The sequence below is a fragment of the Solea senegalensis genome, linkage group LG15 (assembly GCF_019176455.1).
Source record: "Solea senegalensis isolate Sse05_10M linkage group LG15, IFAPA_SoseM_1, whole genome shotgun sequence".
Classification (NCBI taxonomy): domain Eukaryota; kingdom Metazoa; phylum Chordata; class Actinopteri; order Pleuronectiformes; family Soleidae; genus Solea; species Solea senegalensis.
In genome coordinates, this window is record NC_058035.1 from 5,647,051 (window position 1) to 5,667,727 (window position 20,677).

General features: G+C 39.6%; 3 protein-coding genes across 3 annotated transcripts in view; 2 read left to right on the forward strand and 1 right to left on the reverse strand.

Annotated features, from left to right (window-relative positions):
• Nucleotides 1-1,446, reverse strand: part of tet1 (tet methylcytosine dioxygenase 1) — a 35,440-nt gene extending 33,994 nt beyond the window's left edge. Inside the window, exon 1 of the mRNA XM_044045438.1 lies at nt 1,090-1,446. The gene's annotated coding sequence lies outside the window, so the exon portion shown is untranslated. The remainder of the gene's footprint in view (nt 1-1,089) is intronic.
• A 2,093-nt stretch (nt 1,447-3,539) lies between these two features.
• Nucleotides 3,540-9,540, forward strand: slc25a16 (solute carrier family 25 member 16). The gene is made up of 10 exons (XM_044046590.1): nt 3,540-3,867; nt 4,334-4,462; nt 4,889-4,981; nt 5,063-5,196; nt 5,428-5,491; nt 5,929-6,050; nt 6,137-6,203; nt 6,285-6,447; nt 6,609-6,677; nt 7,612-9,540. Exons 2-10 carry the CDS (start codon nt 4,366-4,368, stop codon nt 7,766-7,768), a joined length of 966 nt encoding a protein of 321 aa, XP_043902525.1. The 5' UTR covers nt 3,540-3,867; nt 4,334-4,365; the 3' UTR covers nt 7,769-9,540.
• Nucleotides 9,541-11,911: 2,371 nt separating this feature from the next.
• Nucleotides 11,912-20,105, forward strand: alox5a (arachidonate 5-lipoxygenase a). The gene is made up of 14 exons (XM_044045141.1): nt 11,912-12,073; nt 12,771-12,969; nt 13,166-13,247; nt 14,192-14,314; nt 14,934-15,040; nt 15,118-15,290; nt 15,607-15,753; nt 15,830-16,033; nt 16,120-16,206; nt 17,459-17,637; nt 17,760-17,881; nt 18,179-18,279; nt 19,426-19,596; nt 19,713-20,105. Exons 1-14 carry the CDS (start codon nt 11,924-11,926, stop codon nt 19,890-19,892), a joined length of 2,025 nt encoding a protein of 674 aa, XP_043901076.1. The 5' UTR covers nt 11,912-11,923; the 3' UTR covers nt 19,893-20,105.
• The last annotated feature ends 572 nt before the right edge of the window (nt 20,106-20,677 follow it).

Here is a 20,677-nt window from a genome sequence, read left to right on the forward strand (position 1 = left end):
CATTTCACATTTTGAAACAGATGCTTGCTACGCAAATGCAGAAAAATTACATCCTTTCTGGCTGGTATGCATGGGCCACCATAGTTTCTGACACGTGGGAAACTGGCAGTTTAGCGGAAGAGTCCGTCATTTCTTAAAAATCTGAAGTCTCACCATTAGATGTCACTACTTCTTACACAATGGACCTTTGAAGCACATCTTTTTTTGTAATAAATTATTGCAAATTGATTGCAATAGCTTTAGTAAGGACATTTTCATGTCGCCTCATGCCTAGGGACAATATAAACGTATTAAAAGTGAACAAATCTACAACCTATCTTATATCGATTCGGTGATAAATATCGTTGTCCTTCCTCGTGCAATATGATAATCGATGTAAGTTACTTGGCCAAAGAAGGGATATTTTACAGTGGGATAATGTCAGAGAATGCCCCATCTATGTTCAATACATGTATTTTATGCACTTTATTCTTCATGTAGTGATTAAACAGAGACATCCTGCACTTTTAACTTTTCGCAGATGTTTGTTTATGCTATATGACTGTCTTGCAATATATTGATTATCACACAATCTTTGTATCGTTGACCATCCACAATAGCAATAATATCACGATACAACGAATCTGTGATAATATCGCTTAAAGTACTACCCTGTAATTCCCAACCCTGCAATCTCAACACAGTCAGTAAGAAATGCCACATTTTGCTATCTACTCATACACATCAAATGTTGTAGGTGGATAAGTACAATTTAACAAATCTGCAAACATCTGTAATTAATTGTTAAAAACATAGCATGCAAACAAAAGCTTCCTGAGCGGTTGAGCAGTTTAAAGGGCAGCAGGCACGTTGACTAGTCTGGATCCTGTTTTCGTCTCTGACTGGCGGAAGAGGCTTATTACCGTGTAAAAAACGCGTTCAGCGTCGCGGTGGTTTATTGTTATTCTTTTGCACTTGACCGCTGTCATTTAAAGCGCCGTGTATACGAAGCGTCACGGAAACCTCACTTTTTCTTCGGTTTTGTTTTGTTGTTGGAGGGTTATCTCTCTTTTTAACATACACGTTTACGGCTTGAAATGCTTTACATACCAGAGAGAGAGGGAGAAAGAGGGGGAGAGACAGTTGCACTGTCTGAACTGCTAATAATACTCCACTCCAGCAAGACAGCGAGACCTTGTATTGGTTTCCCTCCTCGGCAAATATAGACTGCTGCTGCTGGCAAGTTCAGCCCGCTCACGACGCTGGAACACGGACATGACACAAACGCCGACGTGAACACACATCGAGTCGGTTTTCATATGTGCACCGTGTAGTCTTTGGCGGAGCACGAGTCCCGTTAAAGGCGTATATAATCCCTCTTCTGTCAGTCTGTCCACGACAGCCCCGCTGGCTCACTCTCCCTCCACAGACACAAGCTACGACGGTCTCCTCTGCTGGCCACTAACCCGTTGTTGGAGCTGGAGCGAAGTGGACTGGAAAACCTGGCATGGATTTCTTCTTTCTTTCTTTTTTTCTTACTACCACTGCATCTTAGTCTGGCAAGCCATTTTTAGACTTAATGGCTAAATGTGACCATTAAGTACTAATGCATGATTTTGTATTATGTATTACTACATTTATGACTAGAGATAACATTTTGTTTTGACAAGGCAACAGTGGCGTGCACATACATTTCAGGGGCTCAAATGGAAAAAGAAACCCCCACAATAAGCCTTTATGGCAGAGTTCTCAAACTCGTGGCCTGTGGGCCAAATGCGGCCCCCAATTTATTTCATGTGGCCTGCCATACTAAATGCAACAAAATTTATAATTAAAGTTATAATGAGTTATTTCTGTGTATATTTTTTTCTATTTGGAGATTGATTTAGCATCAGAAGTAGTTTTATTGTGAACTATATATTATTCCATAAATAAACACTTTATTTGGAAATTCATGATATAATTCATGACATATCTGTAAGCTCTTATCTCCCACCCCTTCTAAACAGTTTATTTTTTCCACTTGACCGGCCCCCTACTAACCAGACTAGATGCTCAGTAGCCCCCAGGTCATTTGAGTTTGAGACCCCTGCTTTACGGGGCCCAAAGCTGAATTTTATGTAACAGAGGGCGAAAAAGTGCTTGAAACATCTGTGCACGCCCATACGAGGCAGAATGAAAGTTATGATGACTCAAATCTGTTATGAATCTATGATTAATTTGAAGATATTTATAACTTTATAATAGAGGACTATCCATAATTCCAGTTCCTTTTTTACTCACATCTCTGTGTGGGAAGCCGTTTTAACATTCAATGGCTAAATTTGACTCTCTGGAATTAACAATAACGATACCAACATTATTATTTTTACTAGTTGTGAATACATTTTGACTACACATAGGGGCATATGTATACATGTATATAAGTGTATATGTCAACATCTGTGAACAGTCTTTTGTTCTGCAAGGTGCATGCACATTTCAACAGTCACACCTTGTTTAAACACTTTGCTGTGTACTTTAAACTATCGGCCATAAAAGAAAACGTAGTGGTGTCTTGTTCTTCTGAAGACACCACTGCTGCAGTAAAAATATATTGTATTGCGATTTAAATACAGATTCAGTCATTTTGGAAAAAATTAATTCCACTGACTCTGACTGAAAGTGATATTTGGTGTTAGTTCCCACTAATTTTCAAATAAGCCAGTTTGACTGTTTGAGTGGTTTTACCTCTTTTAAAACAGGTTTCTAAGGTGAACAACTTTCTTATTGTCGGGTAATAGTTTAGTTTAATCTTAACAGTAATTTGGGCAGTTTTGAATTTATTAAGTTAATGAACTTCAACTATTTTGTATTAAATCACATCAGTATTGGTTTAGCCACACATTATTGGATTAATTATAAATTTAAACTATTGTTTTAATCACGTTTTAATAATGATTTTTAATTTATGATTAAATTTAATTTTGGTTTGATGACAGTTTCTTGTACTATTTTTAATGAAGTCAATAATACCATAATACCATTGGTTTAATCACAAGTTTTAATGTTATTGGACTCATTTACAATTTTGAACTAATACATTTGTTTGATTTTAATTATTGGTTTGGCAACAATTTTGTACGATTTCTAAATGAATCATACATTTCATAATTCATTTATTTAATCACAACTTTTAACACATGCCCAGGTTATTTAAAAAAAAAAGTATTATTATTAAATTCAACCAAACCTACATCAATCATTTATTTACACAAAACATGAAGGTATCGTGACCATAATCAAAAGATAGCAATCAAATAAAACTAAATAAATCAATTAACGTGACAAACGAAACAAACTTTATACAGTATATCCATAAAATGACAAGAGTCTTAGACGTTTCCATAGTTTCTACTGCCTTGTTGTTGTTGTTGTTTTGACCAAGTTAAGGAATTAATATAAAGTCACATTTCCATTTTGAACTGTTGTATTGTTGTTTTTCACTCATTTACATCTATGAATATAAAGCATTTAAAAACCTCGTACGTTCTTTAACACACTTCAAACACGCCCGTTGCTGACGTCACGTCGCGTCATCCACACGCGACTGTTTTCGGCCACAACCTGTCATCCGTCCACGGCCAAAGGACACTTGATTTAGATGAACTGCGCTCGTTCTTGACACCCACTCAAACCTAGAGACGTTGTCATCGTGTGTGAGCTTATTTTCTTGTAAATGTATGACTGAAGGACGAGTCTGTATGTGCGACCTCCGCCGGCGTCCATGCTAGAGTCAGATCTGAAGAGTAAAGCTCGTCCCGAAGCAGGAGGAGCTCAACGAAGGAGAGACACTGATTTTATTAGCTCACTCTTTGCTTCTTTAACTCCTCACATCATCTTTATCTCGTGAGTATCTGTATTTATCAGAGAGCCACATATGTGTCTCATCTGCTGCCTTTGAAATATAACTAATTACAGAAATCATCCGCCTTTTTGAATGCTTTTACGTCATTGTAGTTCCGAGGACGCTCCTCACATTACCTCACATTTATCTGGAACCTATGTAGAGCTCATAAAATGACAGGGCCTGTTCTAAACTTTTTGGTGCCCGTGGCATTATAGTATTGGTATTTTATGGTACTTGATTAATCGAGAAAATACTCGACAGCTGAATTTCTTATTATACATAATATCAATTCAATGCAGGACTTTACCTGTAATACTTCCTTCAACACTGGAATGTATTATCCTAAGCAATTACACTGCCCAGTATGTCCTATTATTGACAGTTATGATTAATTAACTTAACACAAGCCTGGAATCGTTACAAAAATGACCGTTTTTAATCAAATATTTTTCTCACATGCTACAGTCATGGATGTGGCACATTCCTGAGCAGAGAGGATGACATCGGAGGCTACCGTCTCCACACCACCTGCCATAAGCAGCAGCCCGCCCACCAAGAGGGACTACTACTGGCTCCGCTCCTTTGTAGCTGGAGGTAAGATCTGACTTGTCTGATTTTAATCTTTACGATGATTTACAAAACAAGGTGGAATTTGACACAAGGTCACAGGTTCAAGTTACCACCTTTACCATGGAGATACTTTCTTTCCTTATCTTAACTTTGCGTCTTCCTCTTCTTCTTTTTGTTTTGCTTCTTCCTCCTTGTCACTCTGTTATTTCACTGCTTCCTGATGTCCTTTGAGGTCTTGAAACTGATATGTCTGTCTGTGTGTGACTGCCATAAACTTAATCATCAATCTACTGTAGATGCTTCCATAGTTGATGCCAGTGCATTTCAGTGTCGCTGTGAAATTGTTTTTCCAATACCAGTCAAGACAAACTCGCTGATGCCATTGATTTTCAAAGTAGTCACCCAATGATAAATGTGTTATAATCCTCTCTCCCTTCTGCTTTTGTTTAGGTGTAGCAGGATGCTGCGCCAAGACGACCATCGCTCCTCTGGACAGAGTCAAGATTCTTCTACAAGGCCAGAACCCCCATTACAAACATCTAGGTAAAAACCTCAGCAGGAGAACATGGGACGCCGACACATTTTCACACACCTGTGCAACATGAGTCTCATATTTCTCTGCAGGAGTGTTTTCCACTCTCACGGCTGTGCCGAAGAAAGAAGGCTATCTTGGATTGTACAAGGGTAACGGGGCGATGATGGTCAGGATTTTTCCTTATGGAGCTATCCAGTTCATGGCCTTTGACTATTACAAAAAGGTATGGGCAGTGTGTGCATGATTGTTGAAGAACACATACAAAGAAGACATTTGCAAAACATCAGTGTTAGTAAAGCTAATGATAGAAGTGGTTTCTGGAAATGTGATATGCTTTGATGTTATTGATGGGTGTGATTCTTGTTATATTGATTTTTGATTTTTTTACCCCACAAGTATTGCTTTTATTGGCGAACCTGTTGACCTTTGTTCCTCTATGCTGATCCATTTACAGCTGCTAAGTAAACGGATAGGCATATCCGGACACATCCACCGCCTGATGGCAGGTTCTATGGCAGGTAATTCATCTTTCAAATGTGAATGTGTCAAGCTGTCATTGTCATTGACAGCTGGATATCGTTGGTTTCTCATCATCTCCTTGTTGCTTGTGAATCACAGATGTTTACATTCGTCTCCTCAGAGCAAACTTTATTGTAATCTGAGGAAAACTGCCTAATATTTTAACAGCTGTAAAAAAAATTCTTCAGACTTCAAGCGTTAGCATATTAATTTAAATTAAAGTTTCAGTGTGTGAGAATTAGTGACATCTTATGGTGAAATTGCAGGTCGTAACAAACAGAGTGATTCCCCCTCCCCTCTTCCAAGCGTATCCGGGAACAACAAGGGCCTTTGCAAACCAGAACAAATGTAGTTCTTTGTTTGCTTAGTAAGCTAGATACGTGTGCAGGTATACATTTGGAAGAATCAGAGTTGAAAAAGAACTGTGTCATTTCAGGATTGACTGCGGTGATTTGCACTTACCCTCTGGATGTGATTCGAGCCAGACTGGCCTTCCAGGTCAAAGGAGAGCATCGCTACACTGGAATTGCAAACGCCTTCCACACCATCTACCTGAAGGTGACCTGTCGTAGTTTAACTTCATGAACTAACTATCAAAAACACTGATGCCACAATGCTTGACAATAAATTACTCTTTTATAAAGGAGGGAGGGGTTTCGGGCTTCTACAGAGGACTAACCCCAACACTTATTGGAATGGCCCCTTATGCAGGTGAATATTTTGATTATTTAGTCAAAGATCCAGTGTCTTCGTCATGTTCCTTTACTCTTCTATCTGTTTTGTATTCTGCAGGTTTCTCGTTCTTCACTTATGGCACCCTGAAGAGCCTTGGCTTGAAGCATTTCCCGGAGCTGCTGGGACGCCCGTCCTCAGACAATCCCGATGTCCTCGTCCTGAAAACCAAAGTCAACCTGCTCTGCGGAGGAGTTGCCGGTGCCATCGCTCAGACAATATCGTAAGTGCAGCGGTCCCGGCACCTGACAAGCTTCAGATTAAAAGACTCTCATAAAGGATGAGCTGACAAATGTGGTTGGTTCATTTGTGGTTTTATTGTCGGGGCTTTTTATTGATTGTTTGGATTTATTTGGTGTTTGCTGGGCCCCACGTTGTGTTCAGGTACCCGCTGGATGTGGCCAGGAGGAGAATGCAGTTAGGATCCGTGCTTCCTGACTCTGAGAAATGTGTGTAAGTAGCACTTGTGTTTCTACAGAGTGTTCTGTTACGTCATGATACTCCCGACATGTAAGTAAAATGTTTCGCCATGAGAGTTCTTAGAAGTGATTTTGTGGCAAAACTGTAGTTTTATGGTAACACTTTAAAAAGATAGGAGTGAGAACTAATTGTAAGGGTGTAGTTTTGCACTGTGTGTTTTTCATTTTCCATCTGCAAAACTCATTTAACGTCACATATACTTTTTCCAGAGAAATTACTGTATGAGTGTCTATTATTCAGTACCTGCCCTTCTCTGTGGTGTCTTTAAATCCATCATTTTAACAGTGCTGATGACACAGTTCAATATCTCAGTTGCCCACTGGTCAAATTTGAATGATTAGGATGTCAGTCAAGCCATTAAATGTTTGGTCCTTGTTTCTCTCCTACCGTCTTTTGTTATGGATCAATTTTTGATATAATAAAATGGAACTGAAGGAGCTGTAAAGGTTTTCAGTTTCTATTTAAAGTAGTTGTTTTGTTTGATGTACCTTGTAAGGACAAAATTCCAGAGAGTGGAGAGCTGTTTACATAATATCTCTGAGAAGTAGAGCTGCACACAGAACCACAATATCATACTGCTTATGCCTGTACAAGTTCCCAGTTAGCCAATCTGAACATGGCTCATTCCTGCGTTATCTACTTCCTCTTAACATTTCAGATTTTTCTTAACAGTGAGTGAATGTTTAGTCAGTGCATCTTTTCTATGAAAAATAACTGGTGTCCTAACACAGTACAAATTTAAAGTCAAATGAAATGTTTTTAAGTTAAAATGGCAGCTGTTAGAAGAGTTAATTTGCTTTGATGGACAAAACCAACTTCAGTTTACAAACACAGCAACCGTTTTTAAAATGTTTTTTTCTTCTAATTATCTAAAATGATCGTAATATCTTGTCTTGCACCTGAACAGATCACTGAGGAAGACCCTGACGTACGTGTATACGCAGTACGGCATCAAAAAGGGACTGTATCGAGGTCTGTCCCTCAACTACATCCGCTGTGTTCCCTCCCAAGCTGTGGCCTTCACCACCTACGAGTTTATGAAGCAGGTCCTCCACCTGAACTAGCCACCGTTTTAATTCCTTCCAGGTGAAGCAGCTCAACCCCAATGCTTCTTTTCCAGAGGGATCCCGGGACTCACTAATGTCTTAAGAGGCTTTAGCATAGAACCTGCCTTTTCCTTGTGTTCACTGGACACACAAGGAACTCCCTTAATTCTCTCCCGTCTCATTTCCACTTACTGTGACTCACGACCACTGAAGTAATGATTAACTCAAACTCCATAACCAGGTAGCGTAATTCTGAGCAGCTATTTCATCAGTGTTTCCATAGATACAGCAGTATAGATGTGTTATTAGTCCTGCTTGGTTGATTGGAGGGCAGTGTTGTACTCCATCAATTAGACGCACAACAAGAACAACCTACTGATTATGTGGCAGCGCCATCACAAACGACACACACACTTTTTAATGACTTTTTAGCAACCACATTAGTTGCTAATGTGTAAAATAACCAGATGTTTTTGTTTATTTGGGTCATACTGTAGTAACTTCTGGAGCAGTTGGTCTTTGTGTGCCTTTGTTTCACAAAATCCAAGATTAATATTATAGCCCAGTTTACCTGCAGGGTTATTTTTAAAGACACAGTTGCCCGGATTGCACATTTCAGTTTTCATTTTCAAGGCAACCTCATGTTTGTTTTATTGCCAAATATGAATTAAATATGGCAGTTGGTGTATGTGTCTTAACTAGCTGGCTCTTAACCCGTGTCGTCACGTGTGTGGATTTGTGCACCTCGATGTTCCGCGTGTCGCTTTGATGATGTTGAATTGTCTGCAGGATCTCAGGAGAAATTTGCACTGTAGCTTTCTCTCTTTTGTCTATTTATTGCAATAGTGACCCACTGCCACTGGGTGGCAGCGTTCAATATGATTTGAAGTGTTTACCGTCAGAGCTGGAGATGTCACTCCTCTACATCTTATCAAACACAAGACAGAATATCCTTTTTTTCCACCTTTCTAACCAAAAAAAAAAAAGGTTCACTGATAGTGAGAATATTGAATGCAGCCGAAATGTTGTGTACATTTATTTTCCAGGAACGAGTGTGTTGTTTAATAACACACATTTTCAGCTTCCTTCTTTCCTCTGCATTTAACTTTAACTTACTTTAGAGGAGTGAATTAACAGTCAGGATTCCCCCCACATGCTTTACAATGAACGAGATGCCATAAAGCAGTGGTTTCTGACCATTTTGGCGTAAGATTATATCATTACAGGAGAGACAAAAAAAGAAGTGAAAGAAATCTATAGACATTATATGCAGTAATTCACATTACGATGCAGTAAACCACTCTTCTAAGGCCCAAACTCTTCATCTCACTTGTCTGTACTCTGGACTCTATTAGGTCTAAAGATCTCTGAACCTGTAATTCTCCCAGATCACGTTGTAAAGTGCGAGTAAATGACTGACTTGTGTGTTACTGGTAATTTCTGAATGAACAGTATTTAACACGTGGACTGGTCTTAGCACACCTAAAGTTTTTTCTGAACGTCTGTACTCCTGCTGTACACATTCACAGTTGTTCACAGTTCACAGTTCACTGTTGTTTTACGTCTCCAATCAGCCCTGTTCCTGCTGCTCATTGTAACCGATCATTTTAAAGGACGACAAATAATACCTTAATCATGTAAATGTATTTATACAACTTCATTGGGCTCTCAGTTGACAGTTGACAATGACTGAACAATGAAAATGTCTTGTTTTTCTTTGTACATGTTCATTTTTGTCTGCTGTGCTCTTTTATAAATGGAAATAAATCCTGTTTTTCCTTCTTAAAACAGCACTGAGCCTCGGATCTTTATTAAGCCACTGAATGAGGGTTGCTGAATGTTTTTTTTTATGGTCGAAATATCATGTTCAGTCATATTATGCGACCACAAAGATCGACGATACAGTTACGGGTCAGAAGAAAACTAGAAGGTGAACTATAGCCCATGAGCTTTGTCACAACGTCCATTGTACTGCTGCTCATTTCATAGGGGAGAATAAATAAATAAAACAGAGTGAAGTGAACAGGCACCACAGACGGACAGATAGATACACTAAGTAACATAAAATCAACAATTCTATTGAGGAGAAATGAATCTCCACGTGCTTATCTCTGCTTGTTTTGGGTTACTGTGATTGAGATTGGGCCAAATGAGTTCTCCAGAGATTAGATTTGTGTTGATCTGTTTATTGTCTGCCTGATGGTCACAGCTCATATTTACAGTCCAGCAGAACATCAGAGGGATTGCAGAGGATTCACTCGACAGGCTGAAGACTGTTAGGATCTTTGTGACTGTGGATTTTCATTGCAGTCTTTGCCGACTTTGTAAGTTTGGATTTTGAAGTACAAAGAGATTTCTAAACCAGGCAGATATAGCAGATCTAATTATACTGTCAACTGGGGCTGCAACGATTAATTGATTACTAAATGAATCTGCAATATTGTGTTATTTCAATAATTAAAAACAAGCTTTCTGATTTTTCATCATCTTTGAGAGCATCATCATTTCACTGATCCACATCTTTCAACACTTTACGGACCAAACAAGTACTCGATTCATCGAGATTATAAAAATAATCATTAGCTGCAGCCCTACTCTCAGCACAGCCTGATAAAACATAAACATCATGTTGTGATTATCTCGGCTGGAGTCGTGAACAAACCCTGTCATCATGCATCTAACAGACCATAGTGAACATCTCTGTCTTTAGGTGTAACGTTCCTCCTCCTCCTTCCACTGAGTTATTGTGAGGTTCTGCAGCCTCAGCCAGGAAAATAAGGATTCTTAAAAGTAAATCATCTCATATTATCTTCTATGTCCACTGGTAAAATTCCCAGTATAAAACAGAATGGTTTTAAATGCAGCTCTATATCCAAACGTTAATCATTTTGAATATCTTGCCAGCACTTTAATCATTTTGGACAACTGCAGAAGATGCTGTATGTGTATGATCTCCTACGAGGCCCACAGGTGGTGGCTCAGTGGACGCAGTGAGTTTGATCCCCGGCTCAGCTCGTTTACATGGCGATGTCACTTACACTCAAGTTGCTCCTGATGTCTGTGCCAGCAGCGTACGTGTGAATGGGTATGAAAGATGTGCTGTATGTGTGAGTGAATGGGTGAAATGCAAATACTGACAAAGATATAAATACAACCAACCTTGAGGCCTTACTGCATTTGACACTACATGTTTTTAAAGTATCTCGTCTTAGTTTTCCACTCAAATTCCAGAATTATAACTTTGATCTCTTGTTCCCACTTTTTCTTGATTACCAAGCTATTTTCTGTTAATCCTTATTGTAGTATCTTGTATATACATGTATAAAGTATGTAAAATAAACCTCTTGTACATACTTTCTGCTATCTTTTACATATATATATCTCGATAGTGCCTCAGTTGTAGGTATTGGAAAATAAGTTGTTCTCCTTCTTCAAATAATCGTCCAAACATTATTAGACCCTTTTCATCCCACTTAAAAATTCAATACGATGTGCAATCTTTAATCCTCTAGACATATACGACATGTGGAGTCCTAATCTCTTAGTCAAAGTAGTTTTACTTTTAACTGAGCATAAATACAGTAAATAATAAATAATAATAACCAGGTGGGAAAAAAACTGGAAACATAAATAACGTGTACAGGCCCACGTTAATCTCTAGGATGTATTTGCATTTTCACTGATACGGGAACACACTAGCTGTTTGTTGTTGTTTGATGGCGGACTGTGATTTGACTTGTAAATAAGATCTAAACATAAAAAAAAAGTACACTCACATGGTCCTTCATGCCTTTTATTATCAGTGAAACAGACTTTTTATATAGTATACAATAGTGTGTCTATTTCTTAATTTCCTTGTGTTTTCAGACAAACAACATTAATCTGATATCACCTCTCCATGTTTATGTCTGTGCTCTGTTAACACACACCATAGGAGTGAGTGCTGTATTGTATTCTGACCTCATTTAGAAAGAAACAAAAAAAACCCCCGCCCACTTCACTAAAGGATGAAAGAGAGTGCACCTCCCTCCTCAGTCTGGTTACACATTAAATTCTCTGTTCTCTGTGTAGTTGGTGAAATACAGGAAGAGAAGGGAAACTGGCCTCAGCTGAAAAACTTTGGTCTGAACCTTTTACGTGGTTATTTACTTTTTTTGGCGGGGAGAGTCCACCATGCCTCGTTACACAGTGACCATTGCCACGGGGAACCAGTGGTTCGCGGGGACAGATGACTACGTCTACATCACACTGGTGGGTACGGAACAATGCAGCGAGAGGACACTGCTGGACAAAGCTCTGTACAACGACTTTGAGAGAGGGGCGGTAAGTGATGGTGACACTGCTGAGGACGAAGGATGAGCATCATCATCACCTGCACTCACAAATAAATTCTAATTGAATTGAATATACTTAATGGAAAACAGAGTGGTTAAAAAAGGGTAAAATGAGCTGAATTGTAAGTAACAACATCGCAAAAACATAGTTTTAGCTTCTCTAACTTTCTCTTTATTGAACACACTGTACGTAAATTAAAACAAATGTAAACAATTACAAGATACATTGTGTTTCACCTCTAGAAGGTAACACGGTGACAATATTGCAATATTATGACAACAGTATGGTAATATTTTCTGAAATATGGTTGTAATATTATGGTAATACTGTCTTATTTCTACAGTAATCACAAAGTAATAACTTGGCAATAACATTGCATGTAAAGTGCTTTATTATTATTGTTAACTTCATAAAATGTAAATTATCCATTTTAATTCATGTGAAGTATTATACTGATGGTCAATTTACCTGGGTATTACTTTGGAAATAAAATGGCATTACTGTAATATTATATGTATTATTATTAATATTACACACTATAAACAGATGCTATATCCATCTGAAGTTGAATTTGCATTAGAAATAACATTGTGTTACGATAATATTCCATCACTTTTACACCATATGACAAGATAAATGGTTCAGTGGATGACTCCACTGTATTTATCGGTTGGCTAAACTGCAGGTGGACACGTATGATGTGAGAGTTGAAGAGGAGCTCGGTGAGATTGTGCTGGTGAAGATTGAGAAGAAAAAGTACTGGATGAATGACGACTGGTACTGCAAGTACATCACTGTCAAGATGCCGTCCGGAGAATACGTGGAGTTTCCCTGCTTCCGCTGGCTGGTGGACGACAAGGAGGTGGTGCTGCGGGACGGACAAGGTACAGACATCGGTTCATTTGTTAGTCTGCTGAACACCTATCCTGCATCATGGTCTCACACTCGCTGCCCCTCTCCCTATTCTTTATTACCTCCTTTCAGATGACTACACATCTCTGAGGCTGTGACTGTGGCTATTTCAGCTTCCATACTACACAAATAAAATCTATTTGATCTGATTTGTCTTGTCTCTTGTAGCACGACTGCCTCAGGATGATAAGACCAGTCTGGTCAAACAACACAGACAAAAAGAGCTTGATCTGAGGAGAAAAACCTACAGGCAAGTTCACGCCACATGCAGCTCATCAATGGAGAAGGCAAAAAAATATTACTGACAAAATACGCTTTAATATACTGCAGTTTTTTTTTTACGTAAATATGTTGGGTCTTCTGTCTGTAATCCACCTCCATTTGGTCCATATCTGTGAGCTTTCAAAAAAACAATCACTCAATAAAAATCAATACCAAGGAAACACATGATCTGTTACTCATTTGACCAAAAATGTTACAAAACAGAAAGAAAACGTTGCACATCCCCTTCTTAAGACCAACATTTTGCAGCAATAAAAGTATTCTTGTAGGTTGCAGGCATATAACAAAATATTGTAAGTTACAAAAACATGTTGCTAAGATACATGTTTTTATTTCTTAGAGAGAATTAACACCATTATCATGTTAAAATGTTAAAATACAGTGTTGTAAATAGGTAGAGCAAAGTCAGCTACAGACTATTCACAGGAGGCAGATTTAGATTGATTCAGATTCCTCACATATACACACACAGGTTTAGTGAAATTAGATTAAGATGGGTGAAGGTGACTCTAAATATTGTTATCGTTATTTAATAACAATATTTATTATTCATTTTCTTGTTATTTGTTTCATTTTCTACACACTACGTGAAAACAGTTTCTCAGATTTAGCTCCAAGTACCACCAGAGGGTGGTACACGTACCACAGTTTGAGAAACATGTCATGAGCTCATTATAAATCACAAGATCCTGGACTGATCCAATCTCCCACGGTGGCACTTCAAAATAAATCACTAGTATGTTGACAACCTAGGCAGCATTTTCAACATTCCCATTCCCAATTATTCTAATAATGTAAAGTCACCACATTGAACCTACTGCGAGTGCTTTTTTATCATGATTAAAAAATATTGTGTATTGTTATTATATATGATATACGCGTCCCCACTGATAACACTGCTGTCCTTTACAGATGGAAGGAGTGGCAGCCAGGTTTTCCAATGAGCATCGATGCCAACAGACACAAGGATTTGCCCCGGGACATCCAGTTTGACAGTGAGAAGGGAGTGGATTTTGTTCTGAACTATGCTAAGGCGTAAGTGTTCCCTACAACAACCTGGGTTTTTCTTTTTTAGGGAAAACTCAAACTTGTTTACAGTAGATGCCCCTCAGGAAACAGCAGAGTGAGTCAGTGGAGCTGCTGTGCACTCTTCCAGGGACAAATCATGTGGAGCTTCAGGCTCAAAAAAACATACTTCTGTTTTCTCCTCTCAGGGTTACGTGGGCAAAAAACAGAGGCGTCATTGTTTGTTTATCACCTGGGGCATTTGCATTGTCCTTTCCTGCAGACATGGGAGCTAAAACCTTTGCACTGTAATGCAAAACAGGCCCCAAATATAATGATGTAATAATAATAATAATAATAATGATCTCTCCAAAAAGTCTTTACATGATGCAAAAATGACAAGTCATTGTTAATGACATGATGATGACTGATTTATGAAATGGGGAAGTGGGAAAAAAACTAGTGTCGGGCAGAACATTTGCATGTATTGCTGCTTCCTGTACACATGTACACAGATATATACACATTATGGTACAATATTTTCCAGAATAAAAGTATTTAATTGAGATATTAGACAAAGATGCAAATGATGTCTTTACACTTTAGCCTCTTTTGTTTTATGTAATTTGTGACATATGATGATTTGCAGAATAGAGAATTTGTGTGTGAACCAGTTCATGCACATGTTCCAGTCGTCCTGGACTGACTTTGTCGACTTTGAGAGGATCTTTGTGAGAATCAAAAACACAATCTCAGGTCAGTCTCTTATATTCCTCCTATATTATGTGGGATGATATTATGTTTTAATTCGTTTTATCGTATTTGTTATCTAGAGTACGTGATGAAACACTGGAAAGAGGACTTCATGTTTGGATACCAGTTTCTGAACGGCTGTAACCCAGTAGTGATCCGAAAATGCACCAAACTTCCCGACAAGTTTCCCGTCACTCATGACATGGTCGCCGTCAGCCTGGAGAGGGAACTGACTCTGGAGCAGGAAATCGAGGTAAAGACGTTTATGTGTGGTTGTTTGTAACTTTAATAATGTCATACAGTATATTAATATCATGTAAATACTGTATTTTACTGTTACCTCACAGTAGTAATAATGTGTAATATTTCCCTGTATGTGTGGAATAAGTGCAATTTCTGTTTTTCTCTTTTTATATTGTCCTCTATATGGTCTTTTTGTTTGTTTAAGGTATTTTATTGACTATACATTTTATATTATGGCTCATTTGCAAGGCATAGTCACCCTGTGAAGCACAAAAAGTGCAAAAATATAGTATTATGTGTATAATAAAGGTTTGTGGCCCCCACAGGCAGGAAACATCTTCATAGCGGACTATGAGGTGTTAGACGGCATCAGTGCCAACACCACAGACCCGTGCACGCTGCAGTACGTGGCTGCTCCCATTTGTCTGCTCTACAAGAACGCTCGCAACAAGGTCCTACCCATAGCCATACAGGTACAGTAATGCACAGCCAAAAAAGTACTTATTTTGCCTTTCCCACTTAAATTAAATCCATTTTTCTTTTTCCCAGCTTGGGCAAACTCCAGGTGAAGACACCCCAATCTTCCTGCCCACTGATGGTCAGAATGACTGGCTGCTGGCTAAGATCTGGGTCCGCTCTGCTGATTTCCAGCACCACCAGACCATCACACACCTGCTCAGGACACACCTGATGACAGAGGTGTTTGCCATTGCCATGTTCAGGCAGCTCCCTGCTGTTCACCCCGTGTATAAGGTAGACCTCTCATCGACTGGCTAAACGGATTTGAGTTTAATTGACTGTTTCACTTAGTGGCTGTTAAATGCTTCTCCTTCTTCCAGCTGCTCATTCCACACATTCGTTTCACCATCGCCATTAACACCAAGGCCAGAGATCAGCTCATCAACGAGTGTGGCATCTTTGACAAGGTGAGTGTGAGGGATGTGTAAAGACAACGATAAGCAGGGGGGGTTTGCTGTTTCTGCTCAAATGTAATAAGAGAAGTCATCGAGGTAAAGAAACAGAAATTACAGCAAACAAAAGTTAAAAAACATGAAATGTTATCAGGAAAGCTGAGTTTAAGGTAGCATGTGGTGGCTGACATGATGAAGAAGGGACATAAGGAACACAAAGTCATGATAAAATAAATAAAACAAACCCAGAACCCCAGAAATATTCAAAGACATGAGAGAACTACTCAACACAATGACGTTGCTCTACCCTAGCTGAAGGTCAGAACTCTCTGACAGGCTGGTGGAGGCAGGACCAGGCTTTTATATGGAGACTGACGAGGTCATTGGAACCAGGTGTGTCTGGTCAGCTGCCGCAGGAGATGCCAGCCACGCCCACTGAGACACACACACACACACACACACACACACACACACAGAAAAAAGACAACATAACTACAAAATAAACAAAACAAAGCAGAATCCTCACAGAAACAATGTGTTACAAGTGCCAAATAATGAACTCGACTCAAATGATATACTAGAAAAGTGTTTTTCTGTTTTAAACTGGCTCCATCACATAAAGTAATTTATAATTTATTTTGTCAAGCCTTTGCCGAGAGCCTGAAAACATAGTCGCTATCTCTCACTGAAAACATGACCACAAGCAGTGACACGGGAAAATACACTTTTGTCAAACATCAGCTTATTCCATTCTAAGATGTTTGTCGCCTTATCTCACTGTTAGACAGCATTTCTCCACTTGAAACTAAAGTATGCTAGCTGCTCACACTCTCGCACCAAAGTCCGTAGAGAAAACGGAGCGATTTTAGCTCATGGGGACACAGTCGCTGCTGGTCCACGCCTGCCTCAGTTTGTAGGTTAGTGTTGCTTAGGTAAAACTGAATAAAGGGTTTAAAACACCAAAGTCATAAAATGACACTTTTCAATTTAGTAATAGTAATAGTAATAGTAATAGCAGTGGATCCACAGCTTCCGTGTGCTGCGATGTAAAATCACTGGTTTTCTCTATGGACTTTGGTGCAGGAAGTGAGCAGTGACACAACATTTAGTTGGAAAAGTGCTAAACTTATAATATTTTAGGCTTAAGTGGGCTGAAGTCTGTTCTTACATGGTGGTCCGCTCAACGATAACCCTGAAATATTACTTTAAACCCACAATGACTGGCTATTACTTTGTTATGATGGTGTTCTTCTCCCTCCTCATCAAGGCAAATGCAACAGGCGGAGGTGGCCATGTCCAGCTGGTGCAGAAGAGCATGAAGACTCTGACCTTCAGGTCTATGTGCTTCCCTGATATGATCAAGGCCCGAGGAGTGGACAACAAAGAGGAGCTGCCCACTTACTTCTTCAGAGACGATGGACTCACTGTATGGGAGGCCACCAAAAGGTGAGGAGTACTGTTTTTAGAGATTGTGAAGATACTCCCTCAGACAGAGACAGAGAGACAGACAGACAGACAGGTAATTATTTCCTCTCGATGTGACTGCTGTCCTGTTTTGTCTCTGGCAGTTTCGTCTCCGATGTTGTACACATTTATTACGCCAGTGATGAGACGGTGCAGGAAGACGAGGAAATCCAGGCCTTCATTAAAGACGTGTGCAGCTTTGGGATGCAGGACTTCGATCAATGTGGTGGGTGCACGTTACAAAGCTCACAGTCGACCTGTGTGAGGGTTCTTCTTTCATGAAGCAAGCAAGTTACTTCATTCAGTATTTCATAATAGGTGCAGAGAATCATCTGTTCTGTGGTATAAGTGTGAAAACAGGAGACTGATGGTGACACTGGCTGTGAGAGCCAGTGTTTCAATTTCCTTCCTGGATTTCACCATCATTTATCTCTTTGCAAAGAGATTTTTACACAACAGAAGTTCGGTTTTATGAGGATTTAAAGACTAAGCACGTAATGTCTCCCCCACAATCTATGCACAGAGTTTCCCAAGTCTCTGAAAACACGTGCCGAACTGACCGAGTACCTCACAGTCGTCGTGTTCACGGCCTCAGCGCAACATGCAGCTGTAAACTTTGGTCAGGTAGGTCATGAATGATCTGGAACAAGGCATTCAATGATGATTTAGGGTGTTGTCTTTACTCAAAATACTTTCTGCCTTATGCACTTACTTACCTACTGTATGCCTGGATGAAGATTCTTGATATAATCCAGTGTTTCTCAGTCCTGGTCCTGGTGACCCACTGTCCTGCATGTTTTAGATGTTTCCCTGCTCCAGCACACCTGATTCCAATAAACAGGTTGTTATCAGGCTTCTGCAGAGCTTGATGATGAGCTGACCATGTGAATCCAGGTGTGCTGGAGCAGGGAAACATCTAAAACATCCAGGACAGTGGGTCACCAGGACCAGGATTGAGAAATGCTGACATAATCAGTGCATAAGCAGTGTTTTATTTTTTTTTTATGGCGGGTTGAAGTACACTTAAATTGTCAGCACTGACTTGGACGTTCACTTTTACTAAAAACATGGCTGACAGCAAGGACACACGAAAATAAAAACATACTCAAGCCACTCAGCCACATCTATCCACCTTGATCCGACTGTAGATTTAATTTTTTGTGACACTTTGTTAAAAGCTCACTTACACTTCACAGTTCATAGAGACAATCAGCATTTTTAGCTGCTGCTCTACTGCTGCCTCGTTTGGTAAGTCTGTGTCGCTTGGGTGATTTCAGACAAACGCTTTCCCGACTTAAGTGGCAAAATGATGCGTTTGTCATCACTGCTGATATTCTGTCTGGACTCTGGTGCAGGGAGTGAGTGGTTCACGAAAACAAAACAAACTTCCAGTGAGAAAAGGCTGCGAGACGAGGCCACAAACTTATTCTTGAGACGTCATTAACATATTTTATTACATAGGCCTTTTTCTTGTGTCCCTGCTGAACAAGTTTCATCCACTGGTTCCCGAAATAGGAGGCCGAGCCGCCTGTGGTGGAGAATAATATGGTAATATGATAGGAGAAAAGATCCACCAAGGAAATGACATGAGCAATTTAGACTAAATTTTAGATCTACAACTATACTATATTTGTGTATCTTTTATGTCACCACAATTGTGACGTCAATGTTGTGGATTAGAATGAGAAATGAGCAGAGAAACCTGTGTTTGTTTTAGTACAGTATGTGAGCAAGTGTCATTACTGCATGCACATTGTTGTCTCTTTTCAGTACGACTGGTGTTCTTGGATCCCTAATGCGCCGTCTACCATGCGGAAGCCGCCGCCCAACAAGAAGGGCCTGGCAGACGTGAACCTGATCATCGAGAGCCTCCCTGACCGCGGACGCTCCAGCTGGCACCTGGGTGCCGTTTGGGCCCTGAGCCAGTACCAGGAGAACGAGGTATGTGACTGACAGAGGCAGTCTGGATCACGTGTGAAGTTCCCTCTGCTTCCCTGCACTGTGCCTCAGGCCAGTATGACCCGTGTGTGTCTCTCTCTGTGTCCCTGTCTCTGCAGCTGTATCTGGGCATGTATCCCGACGAGCACTTCATTGAGAAGCCAGTGAAGGCGGCGATGGAGAAGTTCAGGAAGAAGCTGGCAGAGATCACCAGCTCCATCAAGAGGAGGAACGAGGGAAAGAAGCTGCCGTACTACAACATGTCGCCCGACAAGATCCCTAACAGTGTCGCCGTGTGAGGAAATAAAACTTGTACACTCGCTGAGATTATCATGATTTCTATATTTACAGATAACACAATGTCGTGCAAATATGCTGGAATCAGCATGTGATTTGAACGTGTCTGTGTATTTAAATGCATATATTCTTCATATTCTTATATTCTTCTTATATTAAATTCTTGTACATCTTGCAGAAAAACAGACAGGGCATTAAAAGCAACTTAATTTTTATTTGGTTGTTCTTTTTAACTCTACATACTTTGATCAAACATGGGAAATCCAACAGAAAAACATCAACATTTCGTTTAAAAACGGAATTTACTTTTTACCAAAAAATCCTTTACAGTTACTATTTCAAAGTAAATTCACAGACAAAAACTCGTGGAATGATAATATAAGACGGGTGGGGAACAGTCATATATGTTCAAGTCCACTCAGTAGTAAACAAAATGTAGCTTTTATGCAAGTTACACGAGTCCCAGACATAACAAGATTTAAGACACACACAAAAATCCAGAATCAAAAAGCTTTCTCGCTTTGAATTGCGCTCAGCGGTGTTGCAAAAATGAAGAAATCAGCTCAAGGGGGAAAGTAAGAAGAAAGGAACGAGATGAATATGTCTGCTTGTTGAAGCCCCCGATGATGCTCAGTGTTCCTCACAATGACATCAAAACGTTAGACTTGACGACAGGAGCCAGCTCCTATGAGTAGAAAGTAAAAAAAAAACAGAAGCACAATATACAGTCCAGGGTTCACCCTCCATTTGTTTAAATACTCAGTGTCATTTTTTTTAGGTGGGGAGA